The sequence below is a fragment of the Varanus komodoensis genome, unplaced genomic scaffold (genome assembly GCF_004798865.1).
Source record: "Varanus komodoensis strain SLA01 unplaced genomic scaffold, ASM479886v1 scaffold5, whole genome shotgun sequence".
NCBI classification, from domain to species: domain Eukaryota; kingdom Metazoa; phylum Chordata; class Lepidosauria; order Squamata; family Varanidae; genus Varanus; species Varanus komodoensis.
Window position 1 is genome coordinate 36,053,516 of NW_025336087.1, and position 18,414 is coordinate 36,071,929.

At 42.7% G+C, this 18,414-nt stretch overlaps 1 protein-coding gene across 1 annotated transcript in view; it reads right to left on the reverse strand.

Moving 5' to 3' along the window:
• The window catches only part of ALDH7A1 (aldehyde dehydrogenase 7 family member A1), a 28,188-nt gene extending 14,084 nt beyond the window's left edge, over window positions 1-14,104 (reverse strand). The window contains exons 1-11 of the mRNA XM_044446055.1: window positions 13,881-14,104; window positions 13,373-13,426; window positions 11,733-11,798; window positions 8,556-8,636; window positions 7,055-7,178; window positions 6,054-6,186; window positions 5,340-5,384; window positions 4,194-4,271; window positions 3,350-3,447; window positions 1,651-1,692; window positions 497-591 (exon numbers count right to left, since the gene is read on the reverse strand). Of these exons, the coding sequence (XP_044301990.1) occupies window positions 497-591; window positions 1,651-1,692; window positions 3,350-3,447; window positions 4,194-4,271; window positions 5,340-5,384; window positions 6,054-6,186; window positions 7,055-7,178; window positions 8,556-8,636; window positions 11,733-11,798; window positions 13,373-13,426; window positions 13,881-14,096 (1,032 nt within the window). The 5' untranslated portion in view covers window positions 14,097-14,104. The remainder of the gene's footprint in view (window positions 1-496; window positions 592-1,650; window positions 1,693-3,349; window positions 3,448-4,193; window positions 4,272-5,339; window positions 5,385-6,053; window positions 6,187-7,054; window positions 7,179-8,555; window positions 8,637-11,732; window positions 11,799-13,372; window positions 13,427-13,880) is intronic.
• Window positions 14,105-18,414: the final 4,310 nt, after the last annotated feature.

The following is an 18,414-nucleotide window of genomic DNA, read 5'->3' on the forward strand; positions in this document are numbered from 1 at the left end:
CCAAGCCTCTAGGAACTCCAGAAAGGGGAAATCCCATCCCTGCACACACTTTTTGCAAGTACTTACTTTTAAGAGCTACCAAAAGAAGGGGGTTTCGATTTGACAAATGCCAGCACCTTATTTCAGTCAGGGAAATGTGCAGCCATGAAATCTGTTACCTGCATGGGGGGTTGTCACTCACACAAACTCGCCCAATGAGTTTAAACCACAGATATCATATATTATCTTCCAGGTCAAGTATCATATTCTGTGCAAGTAGAAGGACAATTCCAAAAACCATTCCTAATGCCACTCCTTCCTTTCCATCCTGGTGACCTCCAGATATTTTGGACAATTCCCATCAATTCTAGCCAACATGGCCAATGGTTAGGAATGCCAGGATTTTGGTCCAAGACAACTAGAGGGCTCCAGGTTGAGGAAGACCTGAGAAGAAGATACAAGAGGATCTGTGACAATATAATCTGAACAGATATTTGGGATCTTAATATTTACTGACCAGCCTCCTGGCACTTGTGCACCTCTGGCCTGCTGTCCCCACAGCTGCAAAGAGGGCAGATGGGATGACCAGGTTAAGGTCGGCATCTTCAAACACTACAAGGATGGGAGAGAAGCAGGTAAGTGGCAGGTTAGATGAAATCTGGAGACCAATTAGGCAGCAACCAGAGGAGTCAAATGTCAACCAAAAAGTGTCAGGGAGAGGGAAAAATCAGCAGCAGTTTCTATTCCGAATGCATTTAGGACCAAGGGCAGGCCATCTGCCGAAAGCAAAGAGTGCCAGTTTATCAAACAAAAGACACGCTTCTGAATCAAAGAAAAGAATCTAACTCCCTGTTGAGCTGGTGAGACAAATCTGTATGACAGCATAGTTTGGATAAGGGAAAGGGGAAAAAAATCCACTCTGGACACAAGAAGGAGCATCTATCGCTGAAAATTAGCCTCAACTCACACCAGCAGCAAATTAGAATACCAAAAGATTTTATAAGGAGTTGCTGTACTCAACAGAACGTTCAGCTTGTCAAGGTAATGTATTTATCCTCACTTGATGCAGCTAAACCCTGCAGCATCTCTGCTATTGCTTAGTTTCCATCATTTATCTGGAACTGTAGAAAGTCCTGTAGAGCCCCTAGAGACAACTTCTAGTCTGTCTTCTTCAAGGCAAGAGTAGGATATATAGCAAGGGGCAGCTGATGATCTTTCCCTAACCTGAGACAGGAGGGGGGAATTCTGAATTTCCTTCTGGCTCCTTATGCAGTGTGCTTAACAAAGCAAAGGGGATTCTACTGAATTGTTGGAGAGGAAAATAGTAAGCAACAGATGAAGCAAAAACTGTCTGGCAGGGAGAGGAGTAGAATTACAAGGAAAGGATTTTAAATATTTGCTTCACAAAGGATTATAAAAATTGTAGTCTGGCATGAAAGCAGCTCAAAAGCTTTAGTCAACTGTACAATGGATACCATTAATCATAAATAATAATTTTGGCTAAAAAGTTATGTGCACATAATGGAATGACTACCCACATTGTTCACTCAGCCAACAAGCAGCAAATAGAAATATCAAGTTTAGCCTTATGTGAATTGGCCAGAGAGATTTGGCTACTGGTTGGTACAGAAAAGTGATAATAAAAAAGAACAAAACGGAAGTTTGAATTACCAATAATAGCATTGTTTCCACCAAGCTCCAGCAGAAACCGTCCTATTAAAAAATACAAGCAATAAGTCATGTGAATATAACTTGCAATTTTCATTAACCCCTAGCTGCCTTCATGGTTTTATCACAACCAGAAAGAAAGAAGGAAATCAAAACAAATGAAAGTGGCTTATACTGAATAAGGTCAAAAAAGAGGGAAGGAAGAATGCTGATCATGATCCGGAATTCCTCCCTGTACATGCAATGGCTTGTGCCTGTGCAGCAGTTCTTTTTGGGCCTGACACAACGAATTCCAAATGCAGCTTGCTATGATCTGGGGGAACAGGAAGAAACAGCTTCTTCTCTATGAGCTTTCTTCATGAATCACATTACCTCAATGGTATGAGAGACTAACCTGCTTTTGCACTAGCCTGGTGCTACAGAAGGAGCCTGTTATCTTTAGTTCTTTTGGCTACACTAGAAACTTGTATATTTTTAACATACTATTTTGCTTTAAGCAAATCACAGACTGCAGCTATAATTTCACACAAACAGGTGTGCAAAGTTCAATACATCCACTAAACTCCTTAAACAGAGGAAGGTGCCTTAGCCAGAGTTGGATCATCAATCCATCTAGTCCTGTATTGTTGGCAAGGTTTGCACGATGCAACAACCTATTGTGGATGACAAGCCATGGCAGGTTGCTGTATAGTGTAACCCAGACCATTTCCAACAAGCCACTCTGACAGCTCATGGCTTGTTTAAAAGGCTGCTGTGCGCACGACTGGTTGCTGTGCGATCCAAACCCAAGCAACTAACCCCACTGTGGGTACCAGGAACCAGCTAGCAAGCCACTTGACTGAAGTGGCCCAAAACCCCCGATGTTCTTGCCAGGCTCACCCAGAACCAGCCACCCAGCTCAATGCACAAACAGCACAACTGTCAGTGGCCTGCCATCCTCTAGTATGATCACAAGCTCTTTTTGCTGCAGCCTTTATTATTTTATTGATTGTTTATGTATGATATTTCTACCCTGTCCTTAATCCCAAAGGTTCCCTTTTCTCCCCTTACCCTTTTTTCAGAGATTGCCTTTCATGATCACAAAGTGATCTTCAAAACACCCAGGCAGCACTTTAGAAGGGCTGAGTACTTCACAGTCTGTTTTTAGTTCCTGTTTGCACCTCATATTTGCAGAAATAATTTCATATTTTTAAAAGAAATTCTAGAGTGGCCTGCTCAAATGCCAGTCCCTTGAGCACATGGGTACTTCCACAGATACAAAAGGGCAATGACAGGGGGAGGGGCATGCTGTCCAATGCAGAAGCTTCATTTTGCTTTCAGCGGCTTTCACAGAAAGCTTCATTTTGCTTTCAGCAGCTTTCAAAAAGACAAAGCACAGCCATGAGTGACCGCCTTTACAGCAAAAGCCTCTTTTTTGCGGGGGGGGGGGGAGTCTTGGGTGGACCTGACCCTTTTCTTGCATCTTGCTCTTTTCACCCTTAAAAAGATCAGCACAAGAGCTAATACTTCTCTCTTGCCTATGAAAATGCTACAGGACTTTGGCAAAGGAGGGAGGAGTGGTTCGGTCAATAAACCAAGTCAAGCCAAAAAAAATTCCCCATGCACAAACCAATTTCCATTTGCATATGTTTCTGCCCCCGATAGTTTTGGAAGACAATCAGAAGGAGGGAATCAGAGAGATGGGCCATTCTGCTTGACTTACCAAATCTCTCCTGAACCATTAGCGCTACCTGCTTGCCCACACGTGTGCTGCCAGTGAAGGACAGCAGATCGATTCTTTCATCCCTCGCCATTGCTGTGCTGTACAAGACAACAGAGGAATATTTTCAGTCAGTCAGCTGCAGAACAAGGAGAGCTAGAATGCATTTAAAAGGGGTAGGAGGAAGGGAGACCTGTTATTTACTTTTAATATCTGTTACATAATGACAGTCAAATATCAAATTCACACTCAACTTCATGTTGCAGTTTTCATTCATAAAGAAACATTAATCTTTACAATATCAACAGAATGGCAAATACTTTTAGCACTCCGTTCTAACATACACATGTAATTGGAAGTGCCCATATTTGTGGGAAAGATGTTGGAAGACAAGCATCCTTATTTAACTGTGCAAAAACCTCTGTGTGGATATTCATAGTAACAATGTATGTGTTTCTTACAGTACAGCCCTATACCCGTTCACTTGGGAGTAAGCCCCATTAAACTCCATGAGTCCCACCTGTCAGTAGACCTGCCTAAGATTGCATTGTTAGTTGTCTCATTTGTAGTAGAAGATTCAAGTGTGATGCCATACCTGCACAGAAGCCCTACAAATTCAATGGACTTACTTCTGTGTAGACATGTCTAGACTACATTGCCAATCTAGGTCCCTGAAGGGTTGAATTTCCTTCTCATAAATAGGCCACCATAATGATACTTCTTGTTTCGATACTCAACAGCACGGAACAAACATGTAGGAGCAGATGAAGAGATGAACTGGGAAGAACACAGTTTAAGATCTGACCAACTACATTCCTGAATTATGTATAAATAGAGTTCTACCTACCCAATATCTGCTCCACCACAAGTCAGAGAGCAGATAGCACCAGGAAGTTTGTTATCCTCCAGTACCCGTGCAACTATTCTATAAAGGAAACATTCATTAAAAAAGAGTTATTTTTCTTTGCATCAGGACTACTATGCATAAACATATAGCTAATGGATTTTTTCTTTAAATATTTTCACTTTTTTCTTTAAATAGTTTCAAATGCCTACACCTGTGCCTGATATAAATCCATTTCAGAGGAGATACAAGCACACCTGACCTAGGTTTTAGAGTAAGACTTGTGCGAATGGCAATGAAGTCTAAAATCAACTTTTCCAGAATTACTGTAAAGAGATCCAGAAATAACCAATACATATATAGATATTGCAGTATTTATTTATGTATTCCACTTTGAAACCAGCCAACAGTCAATGTTTTATTAACATTATTCTAACACTTTCAGAATTTTTCCAGCTCTAGGTAGGATTGTAAACAGGTGCATAATACCATTGTTTTCTTGGTCTAGTCCATAGGTTACTCAAGTAACTGGATGTTACTTTTCAGCAATCTGATAACACAGCAAAAGGATAAGCCACATGGAAAAATTTGATGTGAAGTTGGATCTGTCACGGATGTTCCTACCCCAATTAGAATGGAGCATGATATGAGATGGATTAACTCCGAAAAGGAAGACATAGCCTGGAGTTGGCAAGAGCTGAGCAGGTCTGTGACGGCAGGACATTTTGGAGAGCATTTGCTCAGAGGGCCATCGTAAGTTGGAAGCAACTTCACTGCACATAGAAACATCATGCAATCTTTCCATATATCCCATTCCATACATTATTAAACAGCCTGGGATGCAGCTACCAGCAAAAGCTTTGAAATGAGGAAATATGTGGTAAACTGGCAGATCACATGGTAAGTGTGTACCTCCCCTAAGAGAGGGTGTTACGGAACTGTACATATGACTTCATTTTGGATGTTATGAGCAGCTCAGGATGCAATCGGAGGGAAGTAGCATTCACCAGGTAACAGGTACTGGAGCCTTGGAGAAAGGTAAGGGTGTTATCCCAACCAGCTTCTTAAAATAACATAGAAGAATGAGAGAGAGGGACAGAGAGAGAGAAGGTGCACACGTTCTAGCCACAGAGGTAAATAAAAACTCACTTTGTTACGGCTACGCTAGTGAGGGATGTTGTAGGTGCACCTTTCCTTTAGAAAGAAAGAAAATATGGGTTATTTCTGTCCTCATGAAATACTTTAAAACAGACATCGTACAATATTTTAAGACACAACACTACGTTTATAAAACCTCGAAAACTACCAAAGCAGAAGATTACCCTAGGGAGGTTTCTATCCAAAATAGCCTTCCCAAGCCTGGTGCTCTCCAGATGTACTACAGCTCAAAGCATCACTGCAGTCAGTTAGGCTGCCTGGAGAATGTTGGAAGTGGCAGGTCAAGACATATTGAGGGCACCAGATTGGGAAAGGCTGACATAAAAAATGCAAAAGGGATAAGATGACCTCCTGGGCAAGGTTTTTATTAGGCCGTAAACAGAAGAGCAGTGTGAACAGGTAACAGCCTTGCAAGTCTAACTGTAGAGTGCAGTCCATCCATAGACCGGGTGGTGGGGGAGGAATAGCCACAGTTTTATTTAAATAATAAAGAATCTGAACTCGTGCAAAATGGCCGTGGGAGAATGAGTTTAGCATGTAACTGAACGGAAAAGACTTTAGCACATAACTGCATGCAGAATACTTAACATTCAGACATGGGTGCTCTTTGCATAACTCAAGGCCTGCAAAACATATCATGCTTATCACTCCCCATAACACAGAGTCGACTATTTCACATATTTTTATTCTGCAGGCAGTCCTTACCAGAGGCAGACATTGCCACAGATCATTGCAATCGCATTGTTCCAGCCATAAACTGCTACAGGAAAATTGAAGGCTGTGATGATCCCTACTAATCCCAAAGGGTTCCATTGTTCTATCAGGGCATGTCCAGGTCCTAAAATCAAAAGACCAGAGAGGAAAAAGAAGTTTGGCATGCATACCAGCTCATTTCTTTTACTTATCCATTCCATCATTCAAGCAGAATACAAACATGTTCGATTCTTTCTAGGCTGCAGGTGCTTAGTCTGAATTACTGCACTTGGTCCTTGGTCAGTGAGTTTATTTTAGTCAATAATCCAAAAACAGAGACCATAGTAGCAGATGAAGAATGGGTACCTAATTCAGTGGCTTCTTCCAAGCCTACAGTAGGTCACAAGTTTTCCAATCTATTTCTCTGATTTGAGAAATAAAATATGCAAATATATACAACACAAAATAATAATGCTAAAATCTCCAAGGCTAAAATCTAATGTACATTTGAATACAACAGGACTTATTTCTGAATAAGAATATATAGGATCTGGGTGCACACTGTTTATTCTATGGGGTCAGTATTAGATAAGGTGAATGCCAGGGGAGGTACCATCTTCAACCGAAATACATAAAATGCATTGCTACCCGTTCCTGAAGGAGAATGAAAGCATATAAGCTTGCCTAATCTAACTTCTCTGCCCCCAAAATGAAAGATAATGGCTGAGGATGAAACTACACATTGCATTAACTGCACTGCATGATGAAATTTAAACTCCAGAATAAATGCACACAAGCATGATTCAGAGTAAGCTCTCCCCACACCAGGAAAGGATGATTAAGTTCACCCCACTACCATCACTGCTTGCTTCCCATTAACACCAATGAATGCCACAAGCATTTACTCTGGAGTAACAAAGTCTCAGCTACATGTTATACAGGGAGGTTTGATCCAGATGCAACACTACTAATTTTTTTTGTATCTTTATAAGGAAAGAAAGAAAGAAGCTTACTTTCTGAAGGCAAGACAGGTCCACCAATCATTCGAGATAAGCCAACAGCATAATCACAGACATCCACGTATTCCTGCACTTCACCGACACCCTCAACAAAGATCTTCCCCATCTCTAAAGAAACCTAGAAATAGTGAAGTATTGATATATTGAACTAATTATGAAGCATCTAAGATTGTGCTATTTATTAGATTTATATCCCTCCTTTTTTCTTCCCAAGAACTCAAAGCAGCTTACAATTATCCTGCTCTCTATCTAATCCCCACAACAACAACCCTGTGAGGTAAGTTGGGCTGAGAGGCTGTTGCTGGCCCAAAGTCATCCAGTTGGCTCCACAGCAGAGCAGGGACTAGAACCCAGATGGCCTGAGTCCCAGTCCTGTGCTCTTATCACTATGCCATACCGACTTTCAGTTCATTAACAATTAACAAGACCCTGTCAAAATGCTTTAAAATCCAAGGTGACAAACACAAAGAAAGGAGGAGAAATCCGTAGCTATTCTTATAATACAACATGGTAGAATGCAAGTAACAAATAGCTTAGATCCTCTAACCAGTCCATGGAATTTCATTTATTGGTTTATTAAGAAGAAAATGCTGGTTGATACCTTCCATCTCTTTTGACATATGTTTTGGGCCAAGTCTCATAGCCTTTTAGACACTCTGGACCTACATTTTAATTTTAAACTTCTCTCAAAAGTAGTCACAAGTGGTACACAGTGAGGGCAAAGTTAGACATGAATCTAATGCTAGCTATCAGGATGCTTTGCAGCAGATTGTTAAAGATTTTTGTCTCCCAGTTGTTCAGCAATAGCAGCAATAAAAGGCCTCCACTCCCATCCTCTTCTCCAAATTATACTACTGAAATAATGCAACCTTGGAGTAACCAAGAGTAGACACACTGTGAGGCTCTGTTCAGTTACTTAAAACTAATTGTACTTAAAACTAATTTTTGGCTGCTGTTGGTGGCCTTGGAGTGCTAATAAAACAACCAGACAACACAAGTCTGGAATCTGTCCATCCTTGATGTACAGCAGCTTTCCTCATTCTGGGGCCTGCCAAATGTTTTAGACTGGAGTTCTCATCATCCTGGACCACTAACCATACTAGTGGGTAGATTTTGGGCATTACAGTCCAAACATCTGGCAGGTAATAGGTTCTAACTGGTCAGCATATATGATTGAACCAAAATCTGTATAATATACACCTGAAAAAGCAATAGCTCTAATGAAAAATGGCAAGCTTTTGTTTATTCCTCCTCTTCTCTTACTGGGAAAGGAATGCATCTTTTAAAAAAAAATTACAGCACTTTCATTTGAATTGGACTATGCTGATCAAAACATTTTGAATATTCAATTTAATAAACTGCTGAACATTGCATCCCTAGTAGTAATACCAGCAGATGTGGGACATTTCTTATTTTACAGCCAATGTGTGTTTTAGAACAAATTATTTTTTAGTTAGGGTGATGGTCATTTCAGTAATACTTCAGTAATACTTACCAAGTTTCCCAGAACTTTGATTTTCTGTCTCAAGGCATCACCAATCTGTCTCACTATTTCTCCTCGTTTCGGCGCAGGAACCTATACGAACAAAGCAGAAATGTGTTCATTCAGCCCAGTCTTAGAAAACACTGAGTGCTTTATCCCAAATCATACTCAATTTGTAGTGATAACTTACTGATCATATACCGTACCAGCATCATATTGTCAAGACTCGCAGAGAATAACAATCCAACTGCACTCAAAACATTCAAAAGAATCCATCTCAGGTGAAGCATGGGGAAAGACAGAGACTGGGACCTGCAGGGGTGCTCCAACATCATCCTCTTATCTCCCAATCTCTTTTGTCATCCAGATGCTTAGTCACTCTAATGGGGTACTCACTTCACCATTTCACTCAAATCCTGAAGTCTCCCATCATCTCATCAGTCCACTGTCCCCAACAGCACTCTCATCATTTCAAAAACTCTTACTCCTCTCAATTCAAAAAGGCAACTTTCACAGCCACTTAATAAATCTGCTCATGAAAAAAATACTTTTAAATGGGCAGTGGTGATTCATCTGTTGTTTCCAAATCCCTCTTCCATATCACTCATGTCAACATATAGCTATATACATTTGACAGATCCATTTCAACTGAGCTTTAGGCCTGGGTTCGGAACAGAAACTGTCTTGGTTGCCCTATGGGATTACCTATGCTGGGACAAAGACAGGGGAAGCACGACCCTGTTGATTCTCCTGGATCTCTCAGCGGCTTTCAGTACCATCAACCACAGTATCCTGCTGGAGGGGTTGGCTGGGCTGGGAGTTGGGGGCACTGCTTTGCCGTGGTTTCACTCCTATCTGGCTGACCATGTCCAGTTGGTGGAACTGGGGGACAGTCCCTCTGTGCCATGGCATTTGCACCATGGAGTTCCACAGGGCTCCATCCTGTCCCCCTTGTTCTTTAACATCTACATGAAAATGCTGGGGTGGGGGAATCATCTGGAGGTATGGGCCGAAGTGTCATCATTATGCTGATGGCATTCAGCTCTACCTCTCATTTTCACCTAACCCAGGTGAGGTAGTGACTATCCTGAATCAGTGTCTAATGGACTGGATGAGGGCCAGTAAACTGAAGCACAATCCAGACAAGACAGAGGTTCTGTTGGTGGGAAGTCCATTTGTCCAACTGAGAATTTTTCAACCAATCCTGAACGGAGTTGCGCTCCCCCTAAAGGATAGGCTTGATAGCTTGGGGTGCTCCTGGGTCCTGAGCTCTCTCACTTGTTTCTCAGAAGGTGCACCTGGCCACCAAGGCCACCTATCAGCTTAGGCTGATTTTCCAGCTATGGACAAGCAGAGCCATGGACAAGCAGAGCCTCACCACAGTTATCCATGTGCTGATATTCTCTTGGCTGGATTACTGTAACAAACTCTACATAGTGTTGCCTTTGAAGATAGTCCAGCCTCTCCGATTAATGCAAAACAGAGCAGTGAAGTTACTAACAAGGACTGGCCCTAGAGAACATATCATGCTGGTCCTCCACCAATTGCACTGGTGCTATGTCATTGTCCGGGCCCAATTATATGTTAGCTCATGCTAACATATAAAACTTTAAACAGCTTGGGCCTGGGATAACTAAAGGCAGTGCTTTTTTTGTAAAAAAAAAAAAAAAAGGGTGCCAGAACTCACGTCGCCGCCAGCAGTAAGCACTCAGTGCGCGACCACACACACCAATCTCAAGCCAAGCAGCGTCCCAAGCCGGGCGGCGCAGACACAAAAGCAGCCCATAGGCACTGTGTTAATGATGTTTGCTGCTGACCTGCTACGCCGACAGGTGATTCAAAATCACTTTGTAAAATCCATTGGAAAAAAAGGTGCCGGAACGCTGTACCGGTGTGTTCTATGACAAAAAAAGCCCTGTCTAAAGGAATGCCTGTTTCCATACATCCCTACCAGACCACACAGGTCATCAGCGGAGGCACTCCTTCACAACCCCGCCCCCATGAGGTGAGGGAGGAATTGGCGAGGAAAGGGGCCTTCCCTTTCGTCGCACCCCACCATTGGAATTCCCTTCCAAGGAAGTTGCAACTGGCACCCTCTTGATCTTGCTTTATACATCTTTGGGGTGCAAAAAGCAAAGCTATCAACCATCCAAGGAATTTACACCAGGCTTTGCTGCCAATGTCTATTAACTGCCCAAACTGTGACTTCAATCTTTGAGCTTTTGGCACCAAGTTAAGACTTTTTTATTTAGTGTCTGTTTTCAGATTTGACTATTAAGTTTGCTGCTGGTTTATTGTTTATTGGTTGTTATTTTATTGGTTATATTGTGTTTATTTCCTCCTGTTGTATTTATATGGTTGTATTGATATTGCATTTTATTCTATTATGTTTTATCCTTTTAGTTATTATTGTTATTTATTTTTATCTGTATTTTTATGATTGCGCTGTAAGCCCACCCAGAGAACCTCTGGCTATGGGGTATCATACAAATGCAATAAATATATATATAAATAAAACACTTATATAACACCAATACTATGTTTCAAGTTTGCTCCCAAACCATAAAGGAAAAAGGGCTGTAGCTGAAAGAGCAGGCCAAGATAAGAACACATGGAATCCAAGTTCTAAGTAAACACAGGATATTAAACCATACATCTTTGTCATATGGTATATAAATTATGGTATAGGCATTCACTTTCCTCATCAGTCAAAGATTTTATCATCCTAGAATATTTCAAAGAGCATCAGGGTAATTAGTGTAAACAATAATATAGATTAGAGGATGAGACAAGTACACAAAGAATCTCTGCATGACAAGAAGAAGAAAGAAAGACCATAAACCTCAAGGACAGTCACACAGATGGGATACTGTGATCCGTGGAGCCAAAGAAATAAGAGATAAATCCAACCCTAAAAAGGCAGTATGGTTGTTAAAAGATTTGTGAATTTCAGCAATCTATACCAGTGGCAATTCCCACAAGATCAAATATGGTTTTCCCCCCAAGAGAAAACATTATTTAATGTGAATGAGTCAAAGAAAGCCAAAGGGTCCCATTGCAGGTCTACTCACACACAAGACCCTTATTCCCAAGTAAGTACGATTAAGTACGGCATCTTAATGGATTCTGACTCATTAACAATACATTTAGATACGATTAGGTACATTTCAGAAAAATATGAATACGTACCTCTGCCCATACTTTCCATGCCTCTTTTGCTTTCTTTACTGTTTCTTCATAGTCTTCCAAACTGGCCTAAAGGAAAGAGAACGCTTAAAAACCTTGCTTCGCTTATAATGTATCGACACAAGTAACTATAGGATCTAATAGCAATTTGGAGATACACCTGAGATAGTGCTGTCTATTACCGCAATCCAGAGACAACACTTGACATGGCACCACAAAGCTTCTCTTCCAGCTCCACCCAAGTCTGTCTGCTTGCCATGCCATGGGGATGATGCACACAGCACAAATCCAGGGTCTCACCCAGGCTGGACCTTCTCTCACTGGGGAGATGAGCATGCAGCTGAAGTGACCCTGGTTGAGGTGGTGGCTGGCGCAGTCCAGCTACTACCTTATTCAGCACAGTTTTGCCCATGCTGTACCATCTCCAATGAAGAAGATGCAGTGTCAGCATAAAGGCCTCAACTAAGATACCAGCTAGAGCACTCTTAGCATCACCTCAGTCTGGAGGCTTTGCTGCTGGCAAACTTGCCACACCCAGAAGAAAAGTCACATGCCACAAAGACTAAAACAAGGCCAAAAAGCTAATCTCTGCCTGAAGCACTTTGGCTGCAGAATAGATAGCATTAACACCCACTACCACAACCATCATCCAGCCTTCAAACAGCCTGAGGAGAGTACCATTCAGCTCCCCAAACCAAGACTGTTCTCTACCCCTGCTTTATACGATTTAGAACAAGTAGCTGTTTATGCCTGCTTCCCCTACCAGCTGCCCTGCAGAAGTGTTGGACCACAATTTCCACCATACTTGACCATTAGCCATACTGACTGCGGCTGATTGTATTCCAAAACATCTGGAAGGCACCAGGATGGGAAAGGCTAGGTTAATGGCAAAAACATTTACACCATAGGATGGTGCTATGTTACTCTTTTTGGAATATCTTCTCTCTGAACAAAAGTTTTTCAAATGGTTTACCTGACATGACACATAAAAAGAGATGCACGCCACAGACCTCTTTCTGTGATGTGAGCACCAAACAGCACCATTTTAATATATACAGTCTCCATCCAGCAGAGAAAGGGAGACCACTACCATGAAATTTGCAACTTAAATTGCCCTGAGACAGTTTCTGTATTTCCTTCCCTGTCACCCTTTTTAACATTCCAAGCATAGCCTTTAGCTAGAAGAGCATGGAAAGTTTTCTAGCGATGCAATTTTCCAAACGACCATATTTTGCAATGCAAACATGCCTGAACCCTGAGACTGACGCTCAGGCGCTCTCATGCTCCCTCCAAGAGCTATTTGGCGGGTAGCAACAAGAGAATGGGACTTTTCTCTGGTAACCCCAGGGAAGTTCACCTGGCACCCACTTTGTTAGGTAGACAGTTGATATTTCAATAGCCTGGCTCCACTTACTATTTTTTGTTGTTCACATATGTGCTGTATGAGGAAAGTTCTTTGTCCTGTCTTTCAGAGTGTGGTAGTTGTACAAATGATTTTAATGAATTGATACTGTAGCCTGTATTTGCTGCATGGGGACAGTTCTGTTTCTTTGTAAATCATTTTGGGACTCCTTTTGGCTGATACTTAAGGTAAGGTGATACTTAAATGTTACAGCTTAACCAAAGACCACAAGGGACCTTACCTGGCGAACTCTGGCTATCGGCTGATGGTTCGCAGGACAGTATGATGTCACCACCTAAAGAGAAGACATTTCAGTCCCGTTCAGTTACAATGAATATAAGCTGGTGTTGTTTTTTAGATGAAAGCTGGAAAGTCACTAAATATTGCAGAAAGACCTATATTGGCTATATATTTATAGCCTGTTTGCGGGGCAATACAGCCACTTTTGACTTGATTTGCGCCTGAGTCAGGACAGCAAACTGCATGAAGAAACATGTTGCAGCACTGGAAAAGTACCCAACATGCTCAGAAAAGAAACCGTGCTCCGATTTCGCAGATCTGCAAGCAAAAGGAGAAGGAGGAGCTTTTCAGAGAGACACCTCTCCACTCAGGACTTGCAAAGGAAGGGGAGTGTGCCGCAGAGGGAGCAAACTCCAGAACTTAGCCCCTTCGCTTCAGCGCGTCCTCTCTGCCCTGCGTTTAGGCGGCCAGCCAAGCCCGCTCGCCTCCCCCTAGCGCGAGCCGCGTACCTCTCCTCTTCCTCCCCAGGAGCCATTATACACGCCCCCGTTCTCCTCTTGCAGGCCCAGCTCTTTCAGCCACGCGTACGAGGCTTGATTGATCAGGAACGTCGACATGAAGGCGGCGGGTCTGGAGCAGGAAGGCGCACGCGAGACGAGCGACGCGGCTCTCGCCCTGGGCAAAGCGCGTCGCGAGAGCGCGGCGAGGCCGAGCTGCAGCAACATAGCGCGAAGGGGCCGGAGTGCTCCTACACACCAATAGCCGACGAGGCGGCGGAGGCGGTGTCCGCCAGGAGTCCCACGCCCCGCCCCAAGAAGCGCCATTGGCTCCGTCCACGTGGCAGGCGGGCTCGGGCAAGGGTCGCGCCCAACCAGCGCCACCCGCGAGTCGACAAGCCGTTTTCGCCGCCGAGGGTGCGCGAAGTTCCTTCCCTCTTCTGCAGGTTCAAGGCACCGGCCGTCGAAAACGGGCTTGCCAGCTAGGACGTTTGGCTGGGGGAGCTGGGAGTTGTAGTGAAACGCATCTGGAAGGCACCGGGTCAGGGAAGGTCGTGCTCGTGCCTGCGAAAATCAAAGCAAGCCCTCGTCGTCAAGAAAGCGCAGTGCATTCAAGGATGCGTCCCTCCCCATTTTTGGTCTGACGGATGTGCTCCGCTTATTCCTTCACAGCCTTTAGTCGGCCCATATAATCCATGCATTGTAAAAGGTGATTTTTTATAGATATGAGAGGAGAAATTTTTGCCACAGGACTAGAAACCTGGAGTCATTATATTACAGCCAAATTCTAGAGACAGCAGTGATGGTGCGTGAAGAGGAGGCAGGGCTTGCTTCAGAGGGTACATTTGGAAAGCAAGGAAAGGGCGTGAGGACTTTTGACACATTTTGACAACTGCCTGCCCCTAGCCTCAGTTTCACGTTTCGCTCTCTAAGCTCCCCTGCAACCTCACAGAGATCCTGTGTATGCTACAGGCAGGAATGTCTCGATTTTCATTAACATTGAAATGAAACATTGAACGTCAGTCTGTCATTTAACTAAGTGTGTGGTGAACAAAAAGGGGGGGGAAGCTTTAGCAAGGCAAGTTCAACCATTTTCCAATTCCTTGGAAGAGATGAATCGAGAATAATGAAGCAACTTGTAGGGCATGATTTCTGCATAAGGTTCTGGGATTTGGGCCTGGGAATCCAGAATGGTGCTGTGGGTGGCTTTTTTCCTAACTGCAGGTGTGCAACAACTGCAAGGCATGGCTAAGGACACTCTGTTCTTTGTTAATCATGGACTGGGGATAAAATGTATTATTCAGAGACTTTCAATGTGGAATCACAGCTCATATTACACCCTGATCTGCAGTGGATTGTTTTAGAATGGTAGTCAGGTAAATTAATCTTTGCTTAACTTCTCTTAAGGCATCACTGTTTGTGTCCCAATAAACAGAACTAGGGGAATACCAAACTTTTCATTTTTCTGTGTAACAGTGTAATACTATAAATGCCTACTCAGGAATTAATGTTATTCAGCTCAAGGGGGCTTCCTCCAAATAAGTGTGCACAAAATTGTAACCTTAAACTGGAAAAAAATCCAGTTTATTTCCAGTACAATTTGCATAGCTATTAGATTTTGCTTTGTCTACTATAACTACCAGTGGACAGTAACTGAAACAGATGTCATACATTATTTTCACAGAATCTGCTAATGTCTATGAAAAATTGCCTTTTGCCATCTGCTAATGGCAAAAAAATGAACTGCAAAAAAATTACCTTCCATATTTTAAATATATTCGAAATAAATGTTTAGTGCCATTTTTATATCTCTTGTTTAGTTCCAGTGACCTGTAGACCACTTCTTATTCCATAAAGGTTAACTGAGTTTCTGAGATCAAGTAGATTCCAGCTGGCTGTAAGTTATTCAGTTTCTGATATACTTGGAACTTCTGCTGGTCTGGGGTGGATCAAGCAAGGACATATACCTAAAGAGCAGCCTTTGATCCCATTAATTGAGAGAACTTTGTGGCCACATCTGCAATGGTTTACTATTCACTTGGCACAATGAGCCCCCATAAAGGCAAGTAGCCCAGACACAAGCGTTTGAAACTGACAAGGTGCCTCACAGAGAGGATGAACTCAGGTGACCCTGCAGAAACTTCAGAGACTCTTTGTTCACAGGTTCTGACTCTGACAACTTGCAAAGAGACAATAAAGTCTGAAAGGTGTCCTATGGCATCTAGCTTTTCCTTTAGAAAGAGCCCATGTCTTTCTTTGCTCAGCACTATGTTGGCAAGACCCAGTCCTGGAATACAATGCATGTGGAATGGATCCGGCATTTAGAAAGCCAAAACTAAATCATGGATTTAGAAATACTGTCCAATGGGGACAGTGTGAGAACTGAGCTCATGTATGCATGGTTAAAGGTCAGTGTATAGTCTGAGAATGGTGAGATTTAATACAGTGCATAGATAATACACTATAGACATCATTACATGGAAGTGAGTGATGATATTGGGTAAATCTAACTTAAGTCCTTCCCATTCATGTCAGTGGATCTTTGCTAAATATCACTTATGCTAGATTTTTATCTTTAATTTGCTCCATTTAACAAATAATCACCATGGCAGGAGGGAGTGCCATTTCTTCTCAGAAATTTCAGTCAATGTGCTGGAGTTAGTTATTTCAACTGGTCTACTCTAAGTATGACTGAGATGGGATCTAACCCAATGAAATTTACTCCCAGCATCCTAGAACAATGAGAAATAAAACAAACAAGCTCTAGCTATAAAGGGGGGGGAGGGAGAGGAGCCCAGAAGACACTTCACCACATAGGCTTTTGGCAAAGCATACACAATCCCCTTCCTAGCCTTTGAACTGCAAGCGTCACGTACCAAAACTATCCCTAGTCCTTAAATTCTCCTCTTGAGAAAAAACACAAATATCAATATTTCAGGCAAACTAGTGCAGTATTACATCCCACATAATGCATGTATAACATTGCACAGATAGTGCCATTTCACATAACCAAATAGCTTATTGAAACTTCTTTAAGCTATAGAAGACTGCAGTGTGTGTAAGTGCTCAGTCCGAAGCTAAGGATTATGCATGGGTTGTTTAACTCTCAGAACAAACTCCTCTGCTTGGTTCAGATGACAGAACAAGCCATGTCCAAGGCTTAAATTCTAAGAAGCTGATGGCCTTCTGGCCCCTTCCAACTAAGCTGATGTATGATTTTCTGATTGCTACCTTGACCTGCCATTTGCTTGATCTGATTGATTGATTGATTGATTTATATCCTGCCTTTTTCCTACAAAGGGCTTGAGGCAGCTTACATCATTCTCCTCCTCCATCTTATCCCCACAACAACAACCCCGTGAGGTAGGTTGGGCTGAGAGTCTGTGACTGGCCCAAAGTCACCCAGTTGGCTCCATGGCTGAGCAGGGACTCAAACCCAGATCGTCTTGAGTCCCAGTCCCATGCTCTTAACCACTATACCACACTGGCTCTGATTGAAAGGTGGGATACAAATTAAAGAGATTTGGGCTACAGTTCTTTAACTCCTTCATGGATCACTGCCTTGTCGAGGTGAAGGGGCTTGCATAGCGCAATGAAGCTATGAGCTATGCCGTGCAGGGCTACCCAAGACGGACAGGTCATAGCAGAGAGCTCTGACAAAACGTGATCCACTGGAGAAGAAAATGGCAACCCACTCCAGTATCTTTGCCATGAAAACCCCATGGACAATACCAAAAGGCAAAAAGATATGACGCTGGAAGATGAGCCCCTCAGGTCAGAAGGTGTCCAATATGCTACTGGGAAAGAGTGGAGGGCTAGCACTAGTAGCACCAGAAAGAATGAAGCGACTGGGTCAAAGCTGAAAGGACACTCAGTTGCAGATGTATCTGGTGGTGAAAGGAGAGTCCAATGCTGTAAAGATCTATACTCCATAGGAACCTGGAATGTAAGATCCATGAATCAAGGCAAGCTGGATGTGGTCAAACAAGAGATGACAAGACTAAACATCAACATCTTAGGAATCAGCGAACTAAAATGGACAGGAATGGGTGAATTTAATTCAGATGACCATCAGGTATACTACTGCGGGCAAGAATCCCTCAGAAGAAATGGAATAGCTTTCATAGTCAATAAAAGAGTAGGAAAAGTAGTACTGGGATACAATCTCCAAAATGACAGAATGATCTCAGTTCGAATCCAAGGCAAACCATTCAACATCACAGTAGTCCAAGTCTACACCCCAAGCACTAGTGCTGAAGAGGCTGAAGTTGATCAGTTCTATGAAGGCCTACAACACCTTCGAGAATTAACACCCAAAAATGATGTCCTTATCATCATGGGGGATTGGAATGCTAAAGTAGGAAGCCAAAAGATAACCGGAATAACAGGCAAGTTTGGCTTTGGAGTACAAAATGAAGCAGGGCACAGGCTGGTAGAATTTTGTCAAGAGAATACGATGGTCATAGCAAACACTCTTTTCCAACAACCCAAGAGACGACTCTACACATGGACATCACCAGACGGTCAACACAGAAATCAGACTGAC